This window comes from Acipenser ruthenus, chromosome 1 (assembly GCF_902713425.1).
Source record: "Acipenser ruthenus chromosome 1, fAciRut3.2 maternal haplotype, whole genome shotgun sequence".
Classification (NCBI taxonomy): Eukaryota; Metazoa; Chordata; class Actinopteri; order Acipenseriformes; family Acipenseridae; genus Acipenser; species Acipenser ruthenus.
This window is the reverse complement of record NC_081189.1, coordinates 83,254,693-83,275,927: the sequence shown is the minus strand read 5'-3', so window position 1 is coordinate 83,275,927 and position 21,235 is coordinate 83,254,693. Positions and strand designations below refer to the sequence as shown.

The 21,235-nt window shown below is 40.6% G+C and overlaps 1 protein-coding gene across 1 annotated transcript in view; it reads left to right on the top strand.

Moving 5' to 3' along the window:
* Positions 1 to 14,087, top strand: part of LOC117420719 (carboxypeptidase E) — a 49,167-nt gene extending 35,080 nt beyond the window's left edge. Inside the window, exons 2-9 of the mRNA XM_034034284.3 lie at positions 2,891 to 3,087; positions 6,035 to 6,202; positions 7,688 to 7,805; positions 8,537 to 8,719; positions 10,216 to 10,355; positions 10,973 to 11,072; positions 11,566 to 11,684; positions 13,294 to 14,087. Of these exons, the coding sequence (XP_033890175.2) occupies positions 2,891 to 3,087; positions 6,035 to 6,202; positions 7,688 to 7,805; positions 8,537 to 8,719; positions 10,216 to 10,355; positions 10,973 to 11,072; positions 11,566 to 11,684; positions 13,294 to 13,392 (1,124 nt within the window). The 3' untranslated portion in view covers positions 13,393 to 14,087. The remainder of the gene's footprint in view (positions 1 to 2,890; positions 3,088 to 6,034; positions 6,203 to 7,687; positions 7,806 to 8,536; positions 8,720 to 10,215; positions 10,356 to 10,972; positions 11,073 to 11,565; positions 11,685 to 13,293) is intronic.
* The last annotated feature ends 7,148 nt before the right edge of the window (positions 14,088 to 21,235 follow it).

The following is a 21,235-nucleotide window of genomic DNA, read 5'->3' as shown; positions in this document are numbered from 1 at the left end:
TTACGAGTTCCGTGTCCTGCCATTTGGCCTCTCTAGCTCCCCATGTCTTTTTTAAAGTGCATGGAAGCTATCCTAGCTCCATTGAGACTCAGAGGCATCAGAGTGCTCAATTACCTGGACGACTGGCTCATTTGTGCCCAGTCTCCAGCACAGGCTGAGGCCCACAAGGAGCTTGTCACCGGCCACCTTCATCAGTTGGGCCTGTCGGTGAATCATGCAATGAGCCAGCTCAAACCTTTGCAGACAGCCTCTTATCTGGGAGTGCGCTTGGACTCCAGGTCCATGCTGTCCACTCTGTTGGACGACAATCTGGAGAACAGCCATCTGTCTGAAGCTTTTTCAGCTCAATAGAGCACTTACAATAGTGGTGTTCCAGAGACTTCTGGGTTTGATGGTAGCAGCTTCCCAGACCCTTCCATTGGGTCTCCTGCGCATGCGCCCTCTCCAAACCTGGTTGAGCAGCAGGGTTTCTCAGCCCACGTTGAAATGTGGCTGCCTAGTGACAATGCCTCGCCACTGTCTAAAGGCGCTTGCTGATATAAACCACCAGGATGACCTCAGGTTTCCCCGTCTCCATTGCGTAGCCCGCAAGATTTTGCTCTGGGCACACAAGAACCTCCTCTCACTGTGGGCAGTACACCTGCCTGGGGTGATAAACTGGGTGGTGGACCTCCTCTCAAGGAGCTTCCAGCTCCTCAGAATGGAGGCTTCACTAAGAGGTGAGCCTCATTTGGAATAGGTTCAGGAGAGCAGAGATATATCTCTTTGCCTCCTGGGAATCGACCCACTGTCCCCTCTGGATCTTCATTACAGGAGATGGGGACCTACTGCCAATAGATGCCTTGGCACACCAGTGGCTGAGGCAACTATTATATGCCTTCCAACTGCTCGCCATGCTCCTGCTGTGTCTGGAGAAAGTCAGGCAGGACCGGGCCAGGGTGCTATTAGTAACCCCTTATTGGCCCAGGAGACTGGTTTTCAGCTCTGATGCAGCTCCTTAGTGGCCAGCCATGAAGCCTGCCCAAAGTCAGGTGCGAGGGACCTTGTGGCATCCGATCCATCGAGCCGCTGGCTCTGGGTATGGCCCCTGATCGGCTGCATTGAGTCATCTTGGGCTTTCTAATAGAGTCATTGACACTATGCAAAATGCCAGAGTAATGTCCACACGTTCCCAATACGAGTACACACCCATTAGGTAATGGTTACATTTCTATTTCAGGGAACCAGGGTTATGATAATACATTTTTAAAAAACTGTCAAAAATCTAACATGAAATACAGTACTACTGTTATGGCTTCCTGTAGACTTTTTTGTGATATCATTTTATAATTTCTTTGATTACATCATGTTAAATAAAAAAATATATATATTTATTTTTGTTTTTAAATTTGGTAGTCGCCAATTGTTTTTATTATTTTCTCCTAAATTTTGAATAGCCAATTATTTTTAGGCTCAGCTCACCGCTACCACCCCTGCGCTGACTCGGGAGAGCGAAGATGAACACACGCTGTCCTCCGAAGCGTGTGCCGTCAGCCAACCACTTCTTTTACACACTGCAGGCCCAACACGTAGTCACCTCAGAGCTACAGCATCGGAGGACAACGCAGCTCTGGGCAGCTTACAGGCAAGCCCGCAGGTGCCCGGCCAGACTACAGGGGTCGCTAGTACGCGGTGAGCCGAGGACACCCTGGCCGACCTAAACCCTCCCCCCCCCGGGCGGCATTCGGCCAATTGTGCGCCGCTCCCTGGGAACTCCCGTCCACGTTCGGCAGTGAAATAGCCTGGACATTGCCGATTCGAATCCAGGGCGCATCCTGCACTCCACGCGGAGTGCCTTTACCAGATGTGCCACTCGGAAGCCCCACATATAGTTTTGTTTCGAATTATGTCTCAATCCTAAAATTCTAGGTGATGCAAAACTTTAAGCTATAGCTGTATTTTAAAGATGGTAGATTCTGCTGTAAACTACACCAAGAAAGACTTGGCATGCAGATGCCTTATTTATTTCCCAGTAACTAAAAAATCACCAGACTTTGCAGTTAATCCAGTTTCTTGTAATAAGTTTAATGAAGTGTAATCAGCGTCATCATCAGAATAAAGTTTTTCTCTGTCTCCGTCTGGTTTGTAGACTACTGCATAATCCAGTTTATATCCCGCTTGCCATATTTGTTTTCATCGAGTTGAATTTGTTTGAATTTCAGAAAGTCAGAAAACAGTGACAGTGATGTTGTATGTATATATTTTTATATATATATTTTTAATAAATGTAGTAGTCGCCAATTGATTTTTACCTGGTTTTTCTCCCAATTTGAAAATAGCCAATTATTGTTGTTTTAATCACCATTTTAGTGTTTGGAGCATCTGTCTTTTCTAGTATGTTTTGTGATTCATTTTCTGTTAACTCACAGAATCAGCCATTTTCTCTTGTTGTGAAGGGTGCAGTGGAGAAAGGCGTTCCTTTGAAAAGGAGTGGGACTGACAGTGATGTGAACCAATCACATGACAGACGGAGACTATTGACTGGTGTTGTAACGATGTTAGGGCAATAGTTCAATCTATTTTTCATCCGATGATGAGGTTTTAACCAGTCATTGAGCTGAGCTGGTTTTGTGATACAGTACAAATTTAACCTATTGAACACTGAAAAAAAGTGATTATTGTGGACACTGCATGCAATGTTTGTGATGGGGAGGGAATAATAAAGGATCTCTCTGTGGCACTGGACTCAGTATTGCCCAAGGACTTCAGTGTTGCGTCTTATCTGGAGAATCATTGACCATTATATGAAAGCATATTAAAAAGCACGGTATGTGTGAAAAATACATGTACACTGAGCATTTTGGTTTTATGTATTTTAAGTAGTATTGCATGCGTTTATTCTCTCTTGCAGGAGAGCCCGAGTTCAAGTACATTGGAAACATGCACGGGAATGAGGCGGTGGGCAGGGAGCTGATTATTTTCCTGGCACAGTACCTGTGTAACGAGTACCAGAAAGGCAATGAGACCATCATTAACCTGATCCACAGCACACGCATCCACCTCATGCCCTCAATGAACCCAGACGGCTTTGAGAAAGCGGCCTCCCAGGTAATGAGCGTGAAAAGCAGGTTTTTCTTTTTATTTACAAAATAAACATACTTCCATACTCCATGCTATAGTAGGTACAGTTTATGTACTGAGCACCTAGCCAAATGAGACTTCAAGATGCATTTGGTTTGACCCCCTCACAACTGTACACCCCTCTGTTCCTTCATAACACACACAGCATTTATGTGCAAACATTCCTTATCAGATATTTAGAAGTATGCTTATCCAGCTAATGGTGATTTGTGATTGATTGGGCTTGGTTATCTTGCCCAGATTTTCTGAATCTCTGCTTGGGCATTTGTTATGATATTGTATGCTATGTGCATGCCAAATAAGATAGTGGGGAGCTTGTGTTGAATTTGAGAAGGCTCAAACAGGGCAAAACGTGCGTGCAGTGCATGAGAAATCTTCAGTAAACAGAATTGCAAAAGCAACATAAAATCCATCAAAATGTGTTTTTAGTTTTAATGAAATGATAAAACACATTGCTCATAAAAGTATTTATTTTTTGTGCCTAAATAAGATTGGTTTATCCAATGGAGCCATCTTAAGCCTTACACCCTGGTAGCATACCTTGCATGCAGACTTTTATAGCATTGTCACAAAGACGGCCGGAGTGGGTGGCGTCAGACCAGAAACAGGAAGTAACACACAACAGACAGAGACAGTGAGGTTGGTGAAGCTGAGCGCTTCGTTGTGCTCAGCATTTAATAAACAAAATAAGAAAACACAAAAAGACAGGACACGGCACTTGAGGCCAAAATAAATAGACGAACAAAAACGTACTAAACAGTAAACAGACAAACGAACAAACACGGTGAGTGAAAACAACTATCAATTTAATTTACTTTATTTTACTTTCTCCTCCTCTCTCTCCCGTTCTCCACTCTCGAACACCCAACCCCGAGTGAGTGCTACGTGTCGCTACTGTTGTGCTGGGATTCAATTACTAATTAATTATTCACTTGAATCCCAGCACGTGAATTCATTACGTGCAACACCGTGCTCACATATTATTACATACTTTAAATGCAAGTGAAGTGATGTGCAATCCCGTGCCTAAATATAATTATACAATTTAAATACCACGTGAAACACAGACCCGTTTATATCCCGTGTACCAATCTCTATACACCAACATTAACACACAAATGTACACAGGGGCGGGGCACATTGCCACAAGCATAAATTTACGATTAACAAGAATATGCACAGAACAAAATATTAGCTAGTTGAACAGAACTAACTTGCGCTTATTATTCGGAGTCTGAGCTCGACTCAGTCACTCGAAGGCATGGCAGACAGCCCCACTTCGTCCTGCCGCGGAGACTTCAGTCGTCAGTCAGGGTATTGTGCACAGTACTCATTAGGTGCATTTACACTAGCACACATATTCCGAAACGAGCAGATAAGAGGACGCGTTCCGGAATATTTTAGTAGTGTAAACACTAGCGAACGTATTCCAGAATCGGTCCTCTTATTCTCACAAAAGTTGAGTTTGTATATAGTTTGTAGAGGACGGATTCCAGTATACTTTGTGAGTGTAAACACAATGAGGAAATATTTGGCAAGATTGGAGAAAATACACACTCGGCACTGCACGCCAACCAGCAATGTCATCACAGTGCTGCCTTCCCATAATTCATAAACACAAACAAGAAAATATTTTCAGCTTCCAAGTCATACCATCTAAATAAAGTGCAACTTATTTCTATACTTTTATTTTTATAACAGTTATGATATGTTTGGTGTATCTTTTTTATGTTAAATACATTTGTTTTTACATTTTTGGATGTATAGACTGGGGGTCCGTGCAACGCTTATCAGTTCAATTTTTAGAACTCAATGAAATTGAAACAATTCAAATATGGTCTCGTTTTTCCATTTTTTTTTCATTTTGGTTTAACTTAAAACATACTTGCTATTTGGGTAATGAAAGGGTCATAATTAGCCTGTACCATAACGACGGGGGTGAATTTTATTTATATAACGCTTTTCACAGACCTGCGGTAAATGAGAAACGATTAAAATAAATCTACAAAAAGTTTTTATTTATCTATTATTATTATTATTATTATTATTATTATTATTATTATTATTATTATTATTACACTTGCTCTGAAGGTACAGATTAACCCACTTCATATCCCGATTGCCTTACAGGCATGATTCGTGATATAAGCGGGTCATGATATCAACTGGATTTCATGTTTGCCTGTGACAGCAGATTATTACTGCGAGAAAAAAAAGAAAGAAAACTAATGGTGAATTAAAGAGCAGTGTTTTAATATTGCACATTTAGTCGTTCTTTACATTTAAACAAATGCATATAGTTTACTACAGGACAAATATGTTTTGTATCATTAACTGGAACAAAACTGTGTCATTATTCTAAAAAAGGCATGAATTGTCGACATGAGAGCTACCGACATTTATCCTATATAAATTTATTTCGGTCAAACTCATATTTTTGGGAATTCATCGTTTAATGAGATTTACTGATTATAATCGAAAACTAGTAAGCCTACTTATAGTCTGTGGATACAAGTAAATATCATATAAGATAATTTCTGGATATTAAGATATATTTATAATAGAATTGATCAATTATACACCTCTTAAATATCAAATTTCAGAGTTTTGTTTATATTCAACTTCCTCTCAATTAAACAAAAAAATAATACTTGTGCAATTGAGTGTCTAGTGCATTTTAAATATATTATGGCATTTGTTACATATATTTTATATATAGGAGATCCATTATACTGCAGATAATTCAAGTAACAGTCTGCTCAATTGCTTAGGTTATGTTATTTACTAAGACACTGTTGGTTTCTATAATGCAGTATATAGTTGGCGCTGCATGCTATAAACCTTTTGGCTGGCAATTACTTGAAATTAATATCTGGTTTTCAATGGATTTTTGTCCATTCTCTGCCCCATGTAGGCTGGAGACCTCAAGGACTGGTTTGTTGGTCGCAGCAATGCCCAGGGAATAGACCTCAACAGGAACTTCCCAGATCTGGACAGGATCATCTACATGAATGAGAAGGATGGAGGAGCAAATAATCACCTTTTAAAGAACATGAAGAAAGCTGTGGATCAGAACTCCAAGGTAAGATATTCATGCTGTGTATTGCACTTACATTACATTGTAAAACTGAAGACAAATAGCAATACACGGTACTATACATGGAAAATAGCACTGGAGGCAGGACCCCCCCCCCCCCCCCCCCCAATGAAAACGTTGGGGTGGCAGAAATAAGCTTCTTTGTGGCATATAAGAGGTCTATCTGTATGTTAAAAAATGGATCAGAGATTTCCTTTAACCTGAAAAATATGTAAATACAGTATTCTATTATGTAATTATGTAATTGACCTTTCTTCTGCTTCATGAAAGAACATCTCTGTTCTAGTACCACACCCTCTGAATGTTGTCTTTCAATGTCAGCGGCAATACAGTAAGCCCAACAGGAATAGCAACTCGTCTCCGGTTTGAATGACAAGTTGTAGAAATCAAACAACTGGATGCAGACTGATTACTTTGAATAAACTTTATGAACACGCTGTGAACAAGTTACTGAACAAGCAGCACAATTAGCACTAACACATGTAGTCTACTAGATATTTTTAATTACTACATTATTAAGCTGTTTTAACTTGCCTTGTAATAAAAGCAACTCATTTTTATAGTTATCTTTTTATTTACTTAATTAAAAAATAAAAAGTTGCCGGTACTTTTATTCTTTTACACGTTTTAATTTTTTTTTTTTAAAGGTAGATAAAAACAGTTCACAAGCCATGTTCGCTTTTAAGCTGGAGGTACCTGAACTTAAGTGAAGATCAGTTTTCTGGTAAAGCCCTAGGGAATGCTCACGTGATCACATGTGTACCTGTACAGACACTACAGCATGAATTCAAACAAGAAGAAAGTCTGCAACAGTTTCACAAAAAGCTGTTTGTCAGTGCTATAAAAAAAAAGACCATGTTTGGCAGTATCTGAAATTTAGCGAGTGCATTTTTGTTTGAAATTGAATGCCTGTAACTGTAAATATGCAGGTATGTCTGGGCTCGATTTTGTGTTCCAACTTTATTTACTGTGAATAACTGCAAACGCACCTTTCAGTCAACAAAGTTTGTTGGACTTTATTATTTTGTAAGCGATTTAGTGTAAAACATTTCTACTTGTACATGTATATAAAATTGCCTTTTAAAAGTAATGCTAGTTGTTTCACGTTTCTGCCATTTCAGATCGGTATTTTTATGAAATAAAATAATTTTTCTTGCTTTGGTCGTAAGCTGCATTTTTTGAAGATCTCGTCGTGATTTATGTAGAGCCTTAATTTTTTTCAGTATTAACTCACGAATTGTGTTTTGGTGGGAACACTAAAAATAGCACAGACAACAGTAGCTCCGCAGTCCACATGGAACATAGTTGTGAGTGAATTGAAAGACAGTGATATAAGTGTTATAGAGTTTATTTGAAGTCCACCATATTACGGGACACATTTATTGAGCCTCACAACAACTTTATAAAATCTTAATTATGGTAACATTGAACCTTCTTTAAAAAGTCTATGTGATGTACTTTCTCCTGCAGCTTGCCCCAGAGACCAAGGCTGTCATCCACTGGATCATGGATATTCCATTCGTCCTCTCTGCTAATTTGCATGGGGGAGATATTGTGGCCAACTATCCATATGATGAGACGCGTAGTGGTGAGTTTAGCTTCAAGCGTCTCTAAAATGTTTCCTGGGTTGCTGTCTAGATTGTGCTGGTTTAGAACTTCTTAGAAACTGGGTTGAACCATTCTGTTTAAAAAGAAAGATGTGTGTTTTTTTTTTGTTTTTTTTTTGCAAAAATTATATTGAGCTCCCAGAGCTTCTCTGATCACTCTCTACCAAATTGAAAGGACTTACCTGAATGGTGAGCGTGATCTCAAGAAGGCATTTGTGTTCTATACAGTTTATGGTGTATCTGTGTGTGGAACAGTAATCTGACCCATTTAATGCACATAAACAAGAAAATGTATTGACACACTATTATGATTTTCAGCTGATAGACATTATACTGTAGACTGATACTATACACATTATTTTAAGACTGTACAATTGTTTTCTTGTGTTTTTGATATGCTTTGAAAGTCCAAGGTGTTAAAAAAAGCAAGGCAGTTCAGAAAGTTGTAGTTTTATTGACAGCAGGGTGCTATGTCGTGTGTTAAACCAGGGCACCACGAGAAGCAAGTTGTTCCCATGGGTGAGACACCACCGACGTATTTCTTTTCACTGTCAATGTGTGATGATGCAACTCGATGAACTACCCTACCTTACTTATTTTCAATTGCCATGTGTGTTACTTGGATTAGATGCAAACAGGGAGACTGCAGAACAGCTATGAGTGAATTGTTTGCCACCATGCAGAGAAGGAAAGCCCTGCTTTGTTTTAACAGGCTCCACTCATGAATACAGTGCATGTCCTGATGATGCCACCTTCAAGAGCATAGCCCAGGCCTACTCAAGCCTCAATCCAATCATGTCCGACCCCGACAGACCACCATGCCGCAAGAATGACGACGACAGCAGCTTTGTGGATGGAATTACCAATGGAGGGGCTTGGTACAGTGTCCCTGGAGGTGAGTTAATGAGTCAAAACTGCAGGCTGCCATTGTACAGGAAAGATAACACCACTTGAAACAACAGACCATAAAACTAATGTTGTGTATACCTATATATAGATAGATATATATATATACTTACTGTATATGCTTGCTACTATTTGATTTTTTTTTTTTTTTGCCAAATCGACAATTAATATCGATGTTTATTTTAGATAGAATTTACCGTTTTTTTTATCTTTATTTTTCAATTCAAGCAGAGAATGTGTGAAATCGACCTTTATGCTTTAAAAGAAAACCAACTTTTATAAAATGACTTTTTATGCCATTGAGAAAGGTCTCCCCCTCATATTCAACATGCAACAAAACCATGGTTACCAACATTCTAATTGAAATAACGTTTGGTCACAGCAGAGCTATACTTTGTAAAGATAAAGATCACACACAAATTTAAAATTTGTCTCAAATAAACCATAGAAAACAGCATATAAAAGTGTATTACACAGACCCTTTATAGCATAAATTTACGATTAAAAATAATATGCACAGAACAAAACATTAGATAGTTGAACAGAACAAATTTGCACTTATTATTCAGAGTCTGAGCTCAGCACAGCTGGACTCACAAGGCAGATGGGCCCGCTTCGTCCTGCCGTGGAGACTTCAGCTGTCATTCAGGGTATTCGGCACAATGCTCATTAAGTGTTTTCCTCTTGTGCCCCATTTTCAAATCAAACTAGTAACTGTTACTGTATACCTATAGCAAAAGCTTACCTACACCGTAGCCCACTAATTTCACAGTAGGCGCTTTGAATGACAGGCGCTATAGCTTGCAAATGAAAGTGCACAGTCAGTGCAGGTCTTTATGATTGACAGTCATTTAAACGAATTAGCGCATTCTAGCGCTGCTTCAGATAACGACATCTGTCAGAACAGGATGGAATGACTGACAGTGAAACTACAGTAGCCTACTACGGGACCACTGAGATGACTGACAGCGACCTCTAGCCATACAGAGCTGAATGGAGACGGGACAGACAGCAAGTATAAAAACTAGACAAACTAGAGAGGGTTTCTAAAAGATTATTTTTGGTAAGAAAATAAAAAATAGCGAGCGGTTTTACCGACGTTTATCCTGTGTAAATTTATTTCAGTTGAATTCATATTTTTTGGGAATTCGATGTTTAACGAGCTTTACCAATTAAAATCGAAAAGTAGCAAGCCTAGATATATACTATGAAGAAACTGAATTCAAATACCTTATTACCTGCACATTATTAATGTGCATACCTTATGTAGTTAACAAAGCTGTAGCAAATGCTTTTAAACAGTAATAGTCTGTATAATTTTCAGGAGACTGCTGTAGCCTTTAGTTTACCTGATAAGGAGTTCTGCAGAGTATCCATAGCAGAATGGTAATGTTGGCAGTAGACAAGTATTTGGAAGCAGGGTATTCAAGCTTGTAATGTAATTGAAATCGAGAGGTTGTAACTTGTGCTTCTTTTCTTGTTCAGGAATGCAGGACTTCAACTACCTGAGCAGCAACTGTTTTGAGATCACAGTGGAGTTGAGCTGTGACAAATTCCCAGCTGAAGATACCCTGAAGAGCTATTGGGATCAAAACAAGAACTCCCTTGTCAATTATATTGAGCAGGCAAGAGTTTGGCACCAGTTTGGTGACACTAAGTTATTTAATAAGACACAACTGTTTTATCCACATAGACAAAATTAGGCCAGGATACTAGGATAGGTTGCAGATATTACTCTTGTTCTTGAAAATAGGAACATCCATGTCAAAGTAACCTTCTCATACTAAAGATAGCTCCAAAATGTGTCTGTCTTCACATCCATCTATTTGTTTGGAATTCATGTTATTGACTAAATCCTAGGATCATCGACTCATGAATCGACACATATTTAAAAATGTTCTTGTCTTGTGTTATCCAGATATCTGGACAGATATGCATAAACAGTCATCATACTGCAGAAACACTGCAAAGAGTACATAGTGATAGTACATAGTAACACCGATAGTGAACAGTGTGTTGTATTTTAATCCCGATAATGCTGGTATAGCTGTTAAAAACAAACATACTGGGCTAGTAAATTGGGCTAATATTTCTAATAGTAAATCATTTATATGAACCCACTGCAAAGTGTTGGGGTGACTGTAAATATGATTTTTTTTTTTTTTTTAATGATTTGGGTATCTGTATAAAAATGTGTCGCTTACTACAAGGCAGTTCTAATGCAATTATTTTCTTCCCTCAGATCCATCGAGGTGTAAAAGGGTTTGTCCGAGACCTACAGGGAATCCCCATTTCCAATGCTACCATATCTGTGGAGGGATTAAACCATGACATCACTTCAGGTACACAAACTACAAATTGCATTGCTCTATAAAAATGACATTGTGTCATGAAAATCAGGAAAAACTGCAGCTGCTAGGAAGAAATTACCCTGAGTTTTCTTTTTTTGTACTGTGAATATGCACATTTAGTTTCAGGGAAAACTTCTGGGAATATTAAAACAGACTGTAGTGTCAACAAGTAACAACTAACAAGTTGTTCATTGCTGCCATCTAGAGGTCAAGTAAAGACAGACATCATAATGTATGTTACAGTTTCAGTTTCTTTTGTTTTATACAGAAGTCCTGACACTAGTTCTTACATTATATATGCAGTTTATGCTAAATAAATAAATATATATATATATATATATATAATGTGTGTTATTTATAAAACAATGGATAGGTGCTATGTTAGTCACAATACACCTTCCAGTCAATGTTGATGTGCAACACTGGTTGCAGGTTAATTGTTTTTATAACATTGTTAGTACTCACCTTATGTTTTCTATTACAGCAAAGGATGGTGATTACTGGAGGATTCTGGCTCCTGGTAATTACAAAATATCTGCCACTGTCCCAGGCTACCTCACTGTGATTAAAAAAGTGGCCGTTCCTTATAGCCCAGCAGTAAAGGTGAGTAATAGGGCAGTTTCCATGGAAAAAGAAGAATAAGTCTTACCTACATCTCTCGCTATTGTGGTAGTACCTTTCGAGTAGTGTGGATTTCCAGATAGTTTTCTTTTCAGCCAGAGAAATGATCCTTCCAAATGTAAATAACCTAATATTAAAATACGGGAGGGTATATTTATATGTTTCTGTCTGAGTTCCAATTTGGCCTTGCGTGAGATCACAGTGGAGTTTAGGCTGTGTTGAAGCACTGCAAGTGCCGCCTGCCTCATTTGGCCACCAAATAAATTGAATAAAAAAGCATGAGAAACAAAACAAAAACCCAGGCATAGCGTTATCCAAATAAGACAAAAAAACACAACAACATTCCATAAGAAAGGGCTGCGTACTAGCCCTGTATTATTTACTAAACATTTTTGACTGCATATATATTTATTATAATTCTATTATATACATACATATATAATATATAAAAGTTTTCCAACAGAACCGTAGCTTCAGCAAATCTGATTATTATGGTAGTCTACGAATTCAGCTAAAATACCAGCACTTTAGGTTAATGATATAAAAGTGCCAGTCAGCATGTTTTGTACAGTACCTTTTAAAAATATTGGTAGTACATTTACAATAGGCTACCCTACTCGCCCACATTTTCCACTGGATATTATTCTTATAATAATAATAATAATAATAATAATAATGATGATGATGATGATGATGATGATGATGATGATGATGATGATAACATCATATATAGTTGTTGTTATTGGGGATCTAGTATACCGGTAGTCCATACGAGTTCAACACATTTCTCAGTATATCCACCTGGGACTTTCTGGGGCTTCATTATGTAAGTCTTGCAGCAAGCTGATGTTAAGCCCCGTATCTGAACAAATTCGTGGAACCAATAGTTTTTCTTTTTCATGTTTTGTTTTTTTTAAAACAAATCTTGCTCAATGAATTCGCGTTAAGAGATTTTTATTCAACTCTATAGGTAGTCGATAGCTATGCTATGCTATTACATGCATCTCTACCTCTTTGCAGTGAACTACTTCCTTGTTATTCGATTGAATGCCTGGTGTCACTTTTTAAGTGAAGTTTAAAAGAATAATTAACAGTTTCTGTTCACCTGTCTCTGTCTGCCTTACTTCTTGCCGGTTTGTATTTGCATCTATTGAAATTATCCCCATTCAAATTACCCAACCATTTTCATTTGCACATACTATTGAGCCAACTAACATAATAATAATGTCATAATATTTTATTATAGTAAGTATGTGTATACTATGCTATTATCAACTGTGGATGTAAAGTTGATGAACTTTACCTTTATTGGTACTACATTACTGTATGTTAAATATACAGCTTTCTATTGCTGTAAAAGTAATTTGTTACATACAAAAATATCTACAAAATATAAACTTTTCTTTACATAGATCAGCGTTTTCACATTTGGGACAGATTCTGTGTAAAAATTGATAAAACCCAGAATTGTGTTCAGTTGAAACTGGCTATAATTCATGATAATTCTACAGTGACAGAAGCTAGGTTACCCGGCAGACGCGGGAATTAACCTGAATGGCACTCAGGAAGATGTTTTCCTTTGTTCCATTAGGTGGATTTCGAGTTGGAATCTCTGACTGAGCGAAAAGAAGAGGAAAAGGAAGAGTTAATGGAATGGTGGAAAATGATGTCGCAGACTCTGAATTTCTAAACATACATCATACTCTTCATAAGAAAAGTTATTATAATAAGTGTGTGTAAAATGTGCAGCATCTGTGTTTTAACTACGTTCCGTAAACGTGTTCTGTTTGATTGTAGAATTATAATAATGTAACAGCATTAAGATGGACTGCATGTATTAATCATTGGTAGCAATTCAACCATTGGCCTTCGCACGATCTGTATTTTGGGGAACAATGCAGGGAGTTCATCTTATTATAATAATTATTTAGCTGTGGATTTTTTTTCTGTTTATTATTCCTGTGGTAATGTGTTCTTTATGGTATATGTTAAGTACAATGAGTATGAATCCAAATAAAAAATATGTGACCAAATATTATGACACTGCGTTGTAAGGAATGGGAGACGTTTCTTTTTTGTTTATTTCTTAAGTAAACCTTGAATTCTAAACTGATATTTAATTGTAAGAATAACTGCATTCGTGTCACATTCTTGTCCTTTTTATTACACAGAAATCTTAAAATATTTTAAGTTGACTATTTACAAAGCTGTATCTGTTTCTGTAAACTAGTTTACAATCAAAATGAAAATATTACACTGCTGTAAGGCCTTTACTTTTGATTTTTACCGCTGAACACATCCAGACAGTTTAATTGTGTGATACACTGCATCACCACATAGCAAAACTATACTGTTTACCTCTGCAACTTCAGAAAATAAGGTCCATTTTACTTTCTAGTTTTTTTTATTAGAATGTAAACATGTATGCCACTTAAATTAATGAAAATACAGTGCTTCCCCTTTATAAAGTGGCCCTTTATTATTATTATTATTATTATTATTATTATTATTATTTATTTCTTAGCAGACGCCCTTACCCAGGGCGACTTACAGTTGTATACAAAAAATACATATCAAGAATTACAGTACAATTAAGTGTAAGATAAAAATACAATGACTTCAGTCCTAATACTGCAGAACAGGTTATAAGGTGGTACAGTCATGGCTCCCATAATGCCATTACACTAGCACTAGTATTTTCATTATAAGGCAGAACACAAATAGCACAGTCTCTTTTATGGCTCCCAACTACAGCATTATAAAGGGGGAGCACTGTATAATTATGTTACATTCTATTTAATATAATGTAACTTTTTTTCAGATATGTTAAATTTATCTGGTTTTCCTAAAGCACAGTTAGAACTATATATTATCCTTTGTGATGTATATCACTGTATTCATTGTGTCAGTTTTTATTGTATCTTGTGACATTAACATGTGTAATGGCCCCATATATGCTTTGTTTTCCTTATATTGGATAACTGACACTAATTAATCACTTATAATGCAGGTTTGCAGGTTTATGTCACAATAAAATACACTGATTAAAACAGAAATAAACTTTGATTAAAACTTAAATACACTTGTATTAATTGCTTTTACTGTGGGTATGAAAGCAAGTATTTTATAAGCCCCACTGTGCACTTTGTTAACTTAATACCATGATATTTTTAGGCTTTTATTTCACCTACAATTATTGTGTGGTGTTATTTGATATTCAGTCACAGCTATTCTATCACTGCTACAATGTTTGCAGTAGAAGGTGTCTTTTTCCAAGTCTGTAATAATTAAAAACCCTTGTTCACAATGGTGTCCACTGGGCACTTGTCTGCTTGACTTAGTTTAATACGTTTTACCTTTTCAGTTCACAGGGATAACAGTCTCAAGTGCTACAAAATGATCAGGCAGATGAAGAACTTCAAGTTCCCTTTTAAGTATGAAATGTATTCCATTACACAATGGGTTAACCTATTACACCCAATTCAACTGAACACTTCTACCAAAGCTGCATCTTACGCCCGCAACGTCAGCACGCCTGTCTCCGTCCCCACAGGAGACAAAACTGCGTGCAGGAAAGCGCTCAGCGCCATTTTCTATTTCAGCTACAGAGTGACTCAAGAGAGTGAAAATTCGCTATCTTCGACCAGAAGCAGTCAGATGAGCCTGTCTTTTTTTATTTCTGCTTGTTTTTTTTCTCCTTGGGAGAAACCGCTGAAGCCAAAAATGGTTTAAATATTTGTCTATTTGTGCCTTTTTTATTCCAGGAGCTGTGCGCGCGGCTCACTGCTTTAGCAGTTGCAGAAGTGTGGGCTCAGACTTGCTTGCAAGCCAGTGCTCCTGGACGGGCACTGTGTTAGCTCTCGAACTGCACAGAGTAACTTGTGGGCTGCTGCCCAGCAGTTCAGAGAGCTTTGCTCTGCTGCCTATGCCACAATACCGGGCAGCTTCAGCACCGCTTTGTGAAGGCTTGTCAGTGGGAGAGAGCTGTAAGCAGGCGCTCTCAGGTTCTTGCATTGCATCCTTGTGTTGCTGTCTTGGTCACGCACAGTTTGCTTAGGCTCTGCCAGTACCAACCATGCACCGTACCGTGCCTCAATGCACCAAACTGCACCATGCACCATACCGCACCGTACCGCACCATGCATCATAGTGTACTGTACAGTGCTCTCGTACACTGTACCATACAATACTGTACCGTGCCCCGTGGAACGTACCATACCGTGCATACCGTACTGTGCTCCCACACCGTGTTGCACCATGCACCGTAGTACACTGTACCATGCATACCATACCGTATCGCACCATATATCATACCGTATTCAATACTGTGCACCGTACCGTGACACCACGCGTGCGCATTACTGCAGTCTTGCAGCAACGATGCCTGGGTTCCATTCTTGCTTGACTTGCAAAAAGCCTATCCCTTCAGAGGATAAGCACAATCAATGTGTGTGGTGTCTTGGTGCTGAGCATGCTCAACAGGCATTCCAGGATCACTCCTTTTGTGAGGTCTGTGCAGTGCTCGCCAGGCATTCGGTCGAGTGCAGGCACAAGCGTTTTGCAGAACCTGCCCCCTCGACCTCCTCTCAGAGGGATATGTCTCCCTCACTACAACGTGCAGCACCGCCGCCAGCGGATCGTGCTCCAGTCGAATAATGACAGCACAGAGACATCGACCTCATCTTTCCCCTCCCCCCTGAGGCATAGGAAAGCTAGCTGCTGCCATTCCCCGAGCGACCCGGCCATTAAGACCCAGATGGATCGCATGTGGGAAGCCATCTCAGCCCAGAGCCAGATCTTGAAGGCACTGGCTGAGGCACACCTGGCACAAACCGCCCCTGCTCTCCCTGTGTTGCAAGCGGTTGTTGCCGCGCAAGAGTGGGTGCAGGATGACTCCATGTCCCTCGCTGCCTTGGGAACTCCCGAGAAGCTAGAGGAATCTCAATTGGAAGAGCTGGAGAAGGACGAGCCACTAGCGCCTCTCCCCTTCTCCGCAGAGCTCACGGCTTTATTGAAAAGAGCCACCACAACACTGGAAGTGCCATGGCCTGAGGGTTAGGGTTAGGATTTTTGACAGGCCCTTAGCTCCCTCTAGAAGGACCTCAATGCCCCCTGTCCACCCAGACTTTCTGCATGAGGTCCAATCAAGTTGGGCACACCCCGTGCCATCCCCGGCCGTCCCCAGGGCTTCTGACTTGTTATATCGGGTCCACGACATGGAAGAGTTGGGGTTTGGCCACTTTCCTCCTGTCGCAGCATCCATTGCCTCCCTTGTGCAAGACACACATCTGGTGGTCCTTTCCAAATATGTGCCGTGCCCTAACAAACAGTGCTAGGTCACAGAGGTGATGTTAAAAAAGGCCTATATGGCAGAAGCTCTAGCTACTCGGTTGGGTAACTACACGAGCATCCTGGTGGCTTACCAGCTGACTCTTATACAGAGCTTGTCAGTGAATCACAGGCCCCCCCTGCGGACGCTAGAGGAACTGAACCTGGTCACTGACCATCTGCTGCAGCTGACCAAATATAATGGACAGTCTCTTGGCCGAGGCCTCACAGCACTGATAGCTGCTCGACGGCAGCTTTGGCTCTCCCAGGCATGAGTGCCTGATGGGGACAAGGCCTCCCTTTTGGATGCCCCTGTCACACCAGGCCATATGTTCAGTCCAGCGGTGGACAAACTTTTGCTGAGCTCCCAGAAGGCATGCGAATCCACCAAAGAGCTGGTTCACTTGCTGCCCAAAAAGGCTCCTCAAGCCAGGAAGCAAAAGGCGCCTTGGCATCCTCAGGCTCAGCACCCTCAGACTCAGCGGCCGACAGTGCCTGTAGGTCAGGGGGCTTCCCACCATAGGGGCGGCCAGAGGGGGCACTGCTGGCAATACCACCGACCACTTTATGCTCAAAAAGCAACGGCAAAGCCATCAGCGGCTCAGCAGCAGCCCTAGGGGTTTGCCGCCAGGTCCAGGTGTCTTATTAAAGGAGCCAACTGGATTATTGGCGATAAAGCACCACAGACATCTGGGTGTTCCAGTACAGCTCGGCTACTAGCTCCAGTTCAAACAGGGCCCTCCCCCCTTTTCGGAAGTGGTTACAACTTCTGTCTCCAACCCTCAAGATGCCCTGGTGGTGTTCCAAGAGGTGAAGACCCTGTTATAAAGAAGGGCTACCCTGGAGTCAGGTTTTTATTCCAGGTACTTCCTGGTGCCGAAAAGGGACAGCAGCCTATGGCCCATTCTCGACCTCAGACAGCTCAGGAAGTTAAAGATACTCACAATGAAACAGCTCTTGCGGTCTGTCAGACTGGGTGACTGGTTCAGTACAGGACCTGAAAGATGCCTACTTTCATGACCCGATTAGACCCGGCCATAGGAAATATCTGCGCTTCTCCTTTCAAGGGACTGCTTACAAGTTCTGTATTCTGCCTTTCGACCTTTCTCTAGCCCCTCACACCTTTTCGAAGTGCATGGAGGCGATCCTGGCCCCTCTGAGGCTATAAAGCATCAGAGTACTCAACTACCTGGATGACTGGCTCATATGTGCTGAGTCTCCAGAGCAGGCAGTAGCACACACAGAACTGGTGACTGCTCACCTCGACAGGCTTGGCCTGATGGTGAACCTGTCAAAAAGCCAGCTGGTACCGTCCCAGGATCCCATCTACCTGGGAACCTGCTTGAACTCAAGCAGCATGATCACCACTCTGTCAGAGGACAGAATCCAGAGGCACCACGCGTGCCTGAGGCTGTTTCAGCCCAGCGTGTCATGGGAGATCATCACCTTCCAGAGGCTTCTGGGCCTAATGGCAGCAGCATCCCGGACCCTTCCATTGGGTCTTCTCCACACGCGCCCTCTCCAAGCGTGGTTCAATCACAGGGTGAATCATGACACTTCATGGAGGCCCTCTCATGGTGAAAACAGCCAGCTCATCTGTATCTAGGTGTGGCGTTGGGCAGTATCACCAGGCGAGAGGCAATCACCATGGATGGCTCAGGATGGGGCGCCGTGTGGAACGGGCGGGGAGCACAAGGTGTTTGACAGCCCTCTTGCGTGGGGTTTCACATAAACGTCCTGGAGCTGCAGGCAGTTTTCCTTTCCTTGCAGAGTTTCTTCCAGGAGGTGCAGGGGAGACACATGTTGATCAGGATGTACAACACAACCGTGGTGGCTTACATCAACCACCAGGGCAGCCTGTGCTTGCCACGTCTCCATCGGATAGCCCACAAAATCTTATTGTGAGCTCACAAGCACCTGCTCTCCCTGACAGCGATACATCTTCCAGGAGCAGAAAACCACGCCGCAGACCTATCAAGAGGAGTCCTGTGCGGCTCAGAGTGGAAGTGTTGGCTCCACCCCGAGGTGATGAGCCTGATTTGGGACAGGTTTGGGAGAGCAGAGGTCGACCTCTTTGCCTCCCTGGAATCAGCTCATTGTCCCCTCTGGTTCTCCATTCTGGGGAACGGGTGTCCGCTGGGAGTCGATGCCATTGCACACGAGTGACTGAGGACTCTCCTTTAAGCCTTTCAACCGGTAGCATTGCTTCCGATGTGCCCAGAAAAAATCAGACAGGAATGAGCCAGGGTGCTTTTAGTGGCCCCGTACTGGCCCAGGAGAACGTGGTTCTCCACGCTGGTGTAGCTATTGCACCACCAGGCTTGGCAACTGCCCACGCACCACGACCTGTTCAGCCAGGCATAGGGGACGTTGTGGCGCCCTAACCCATCGAGCCTACAGCTCTGGATCTGGCCCCTTAACGGCTCATGGTTCAGCCACACATTATACTGCTGGATTAGTTCATGTGACTTACAGCTGGGAAAAAAAAACCTGTAAATGTATTTGATCTTTTAGGGTGTTCTAAAGTTTTACTCTGAATGTGAACATGGTAGGGCTATGCAGATAAGTTATTAATTAAACAAACTAAATCATATTGCTTACACAACACAAAACAAAGTTTTCTCTCATTTGCACTTGTCTGCACAATGCTTACTCAGTGCAATTGATTGGTGCTTGATTGTATAAGTGAGGGAAGGTAGCTTTTCTTGTTGTGAAATAAACATATTTTAATCGTTTTGATTTAAAACCTGCCGGTAAAAACATGTTAAAGGAAATTACTTTGAAAATGTGCCCCAGTATTTAGATCTTTAGGTTTTCATGAGTACAAGCCTAGGCCTGATATTTTTTATAATGTAAAAAATAAATAAATAAATAAAATCTCCAAGTGTATTAAAACATTATTATGTTTCATAAAACATAAAAAATGTAACATTAATAAATGTAATTCAATTGTAATTATGCAACTCAAATATAATTCACTACTGAATGTATAAGAATACAAAAACAATTAATTGTAATAATTTACATTCTCACGGAGCATATTTGAGTATTTAGTTGTTATAACACATTGTGAGAACAGGTACAAATTATTGCTAGTGTACAGGCATGTAAAAGTGAACTACAAAGTTCCTCAGTAAAGTCACTACTTTTAGCCATATCAAAACATATCAAAACAAGTTTCATGATAACCTTATGTTCCTTGGCTGCTACAACATTGTTTTTTTGTAAAATGTCTAATACAATTAATTAAGTAAATAATGGTACTGGCATTAACAGTAATATTACCATGTCAATGTTGGTTCAGTATTTTATTCAGTTCAGTCCCTACAGCAACATTGTGCTCCATGTGCTGCTTCCCATTAGTGCTAGGCCTCCAGCTTGAACTACCTCCAACTACTAAATATATCAGCACTACATCATTTTTCAAAGCTTACAAGTTTACAACCAAGTTAATTTTAAACTATATAAAAAAAGGACACAGTTCTGAAAAATAGATGTGCTGAAAGGCATTCAGCTATTAAATAAACAAACTTTACTTATTTGGGATTTTCTCAGTTACCCTCTGGTTACTCTTCTGTTTTGATGAGGGTTTCTTTGCTAATGCAAGTTGGTCTTGCTCTGCATCACAGTTACCTGCGTATCTTCTCTTTACTTCGCCAGAGCTTTCATCTGCATTCAGTGACTGTGAACCGATGTCTTTTGACTCTGCCTTTGGTAGAGAAGCAACATATGCGTCACAATCTTTGTATGTTGGGAATGTAGTTGGTCAGTTTTTTGAGTTTTTCAGACTCCTGAGTTGCCTTGTTAACCTGGTCACTGTAGTTATCCGAAAGGACTCGAGAATGCTTTGACTTTTTCAGTGTTGAGGCTGTTGAACTAGTTAAACACGAGCATGCACTAGAACATTTGCAGCAGGTGCAGGAGAAGTAACATGGGATAGCATAAACACATTCACCATCAAAACCGTCCGTCCCCCTGTTGAACATCTTCAAGAGCTTTGCATGTCTTCATATCTACATAATGAGACCATTTTCCTTCTTTTGAAGAAAGGTCCACTCTACTCCAGGAGTCAATTTTTTTAAAGTAAAGCCAGAAGAATGAGAGCAACTATGTGACTGATTTTCTGCTCCTTTTTCGGGTCCTTCACAGTTTTCAGATAAACCTTCCTGAATTTGACCTCCTGTAAGTTTGAGAGAGGCTGCCCT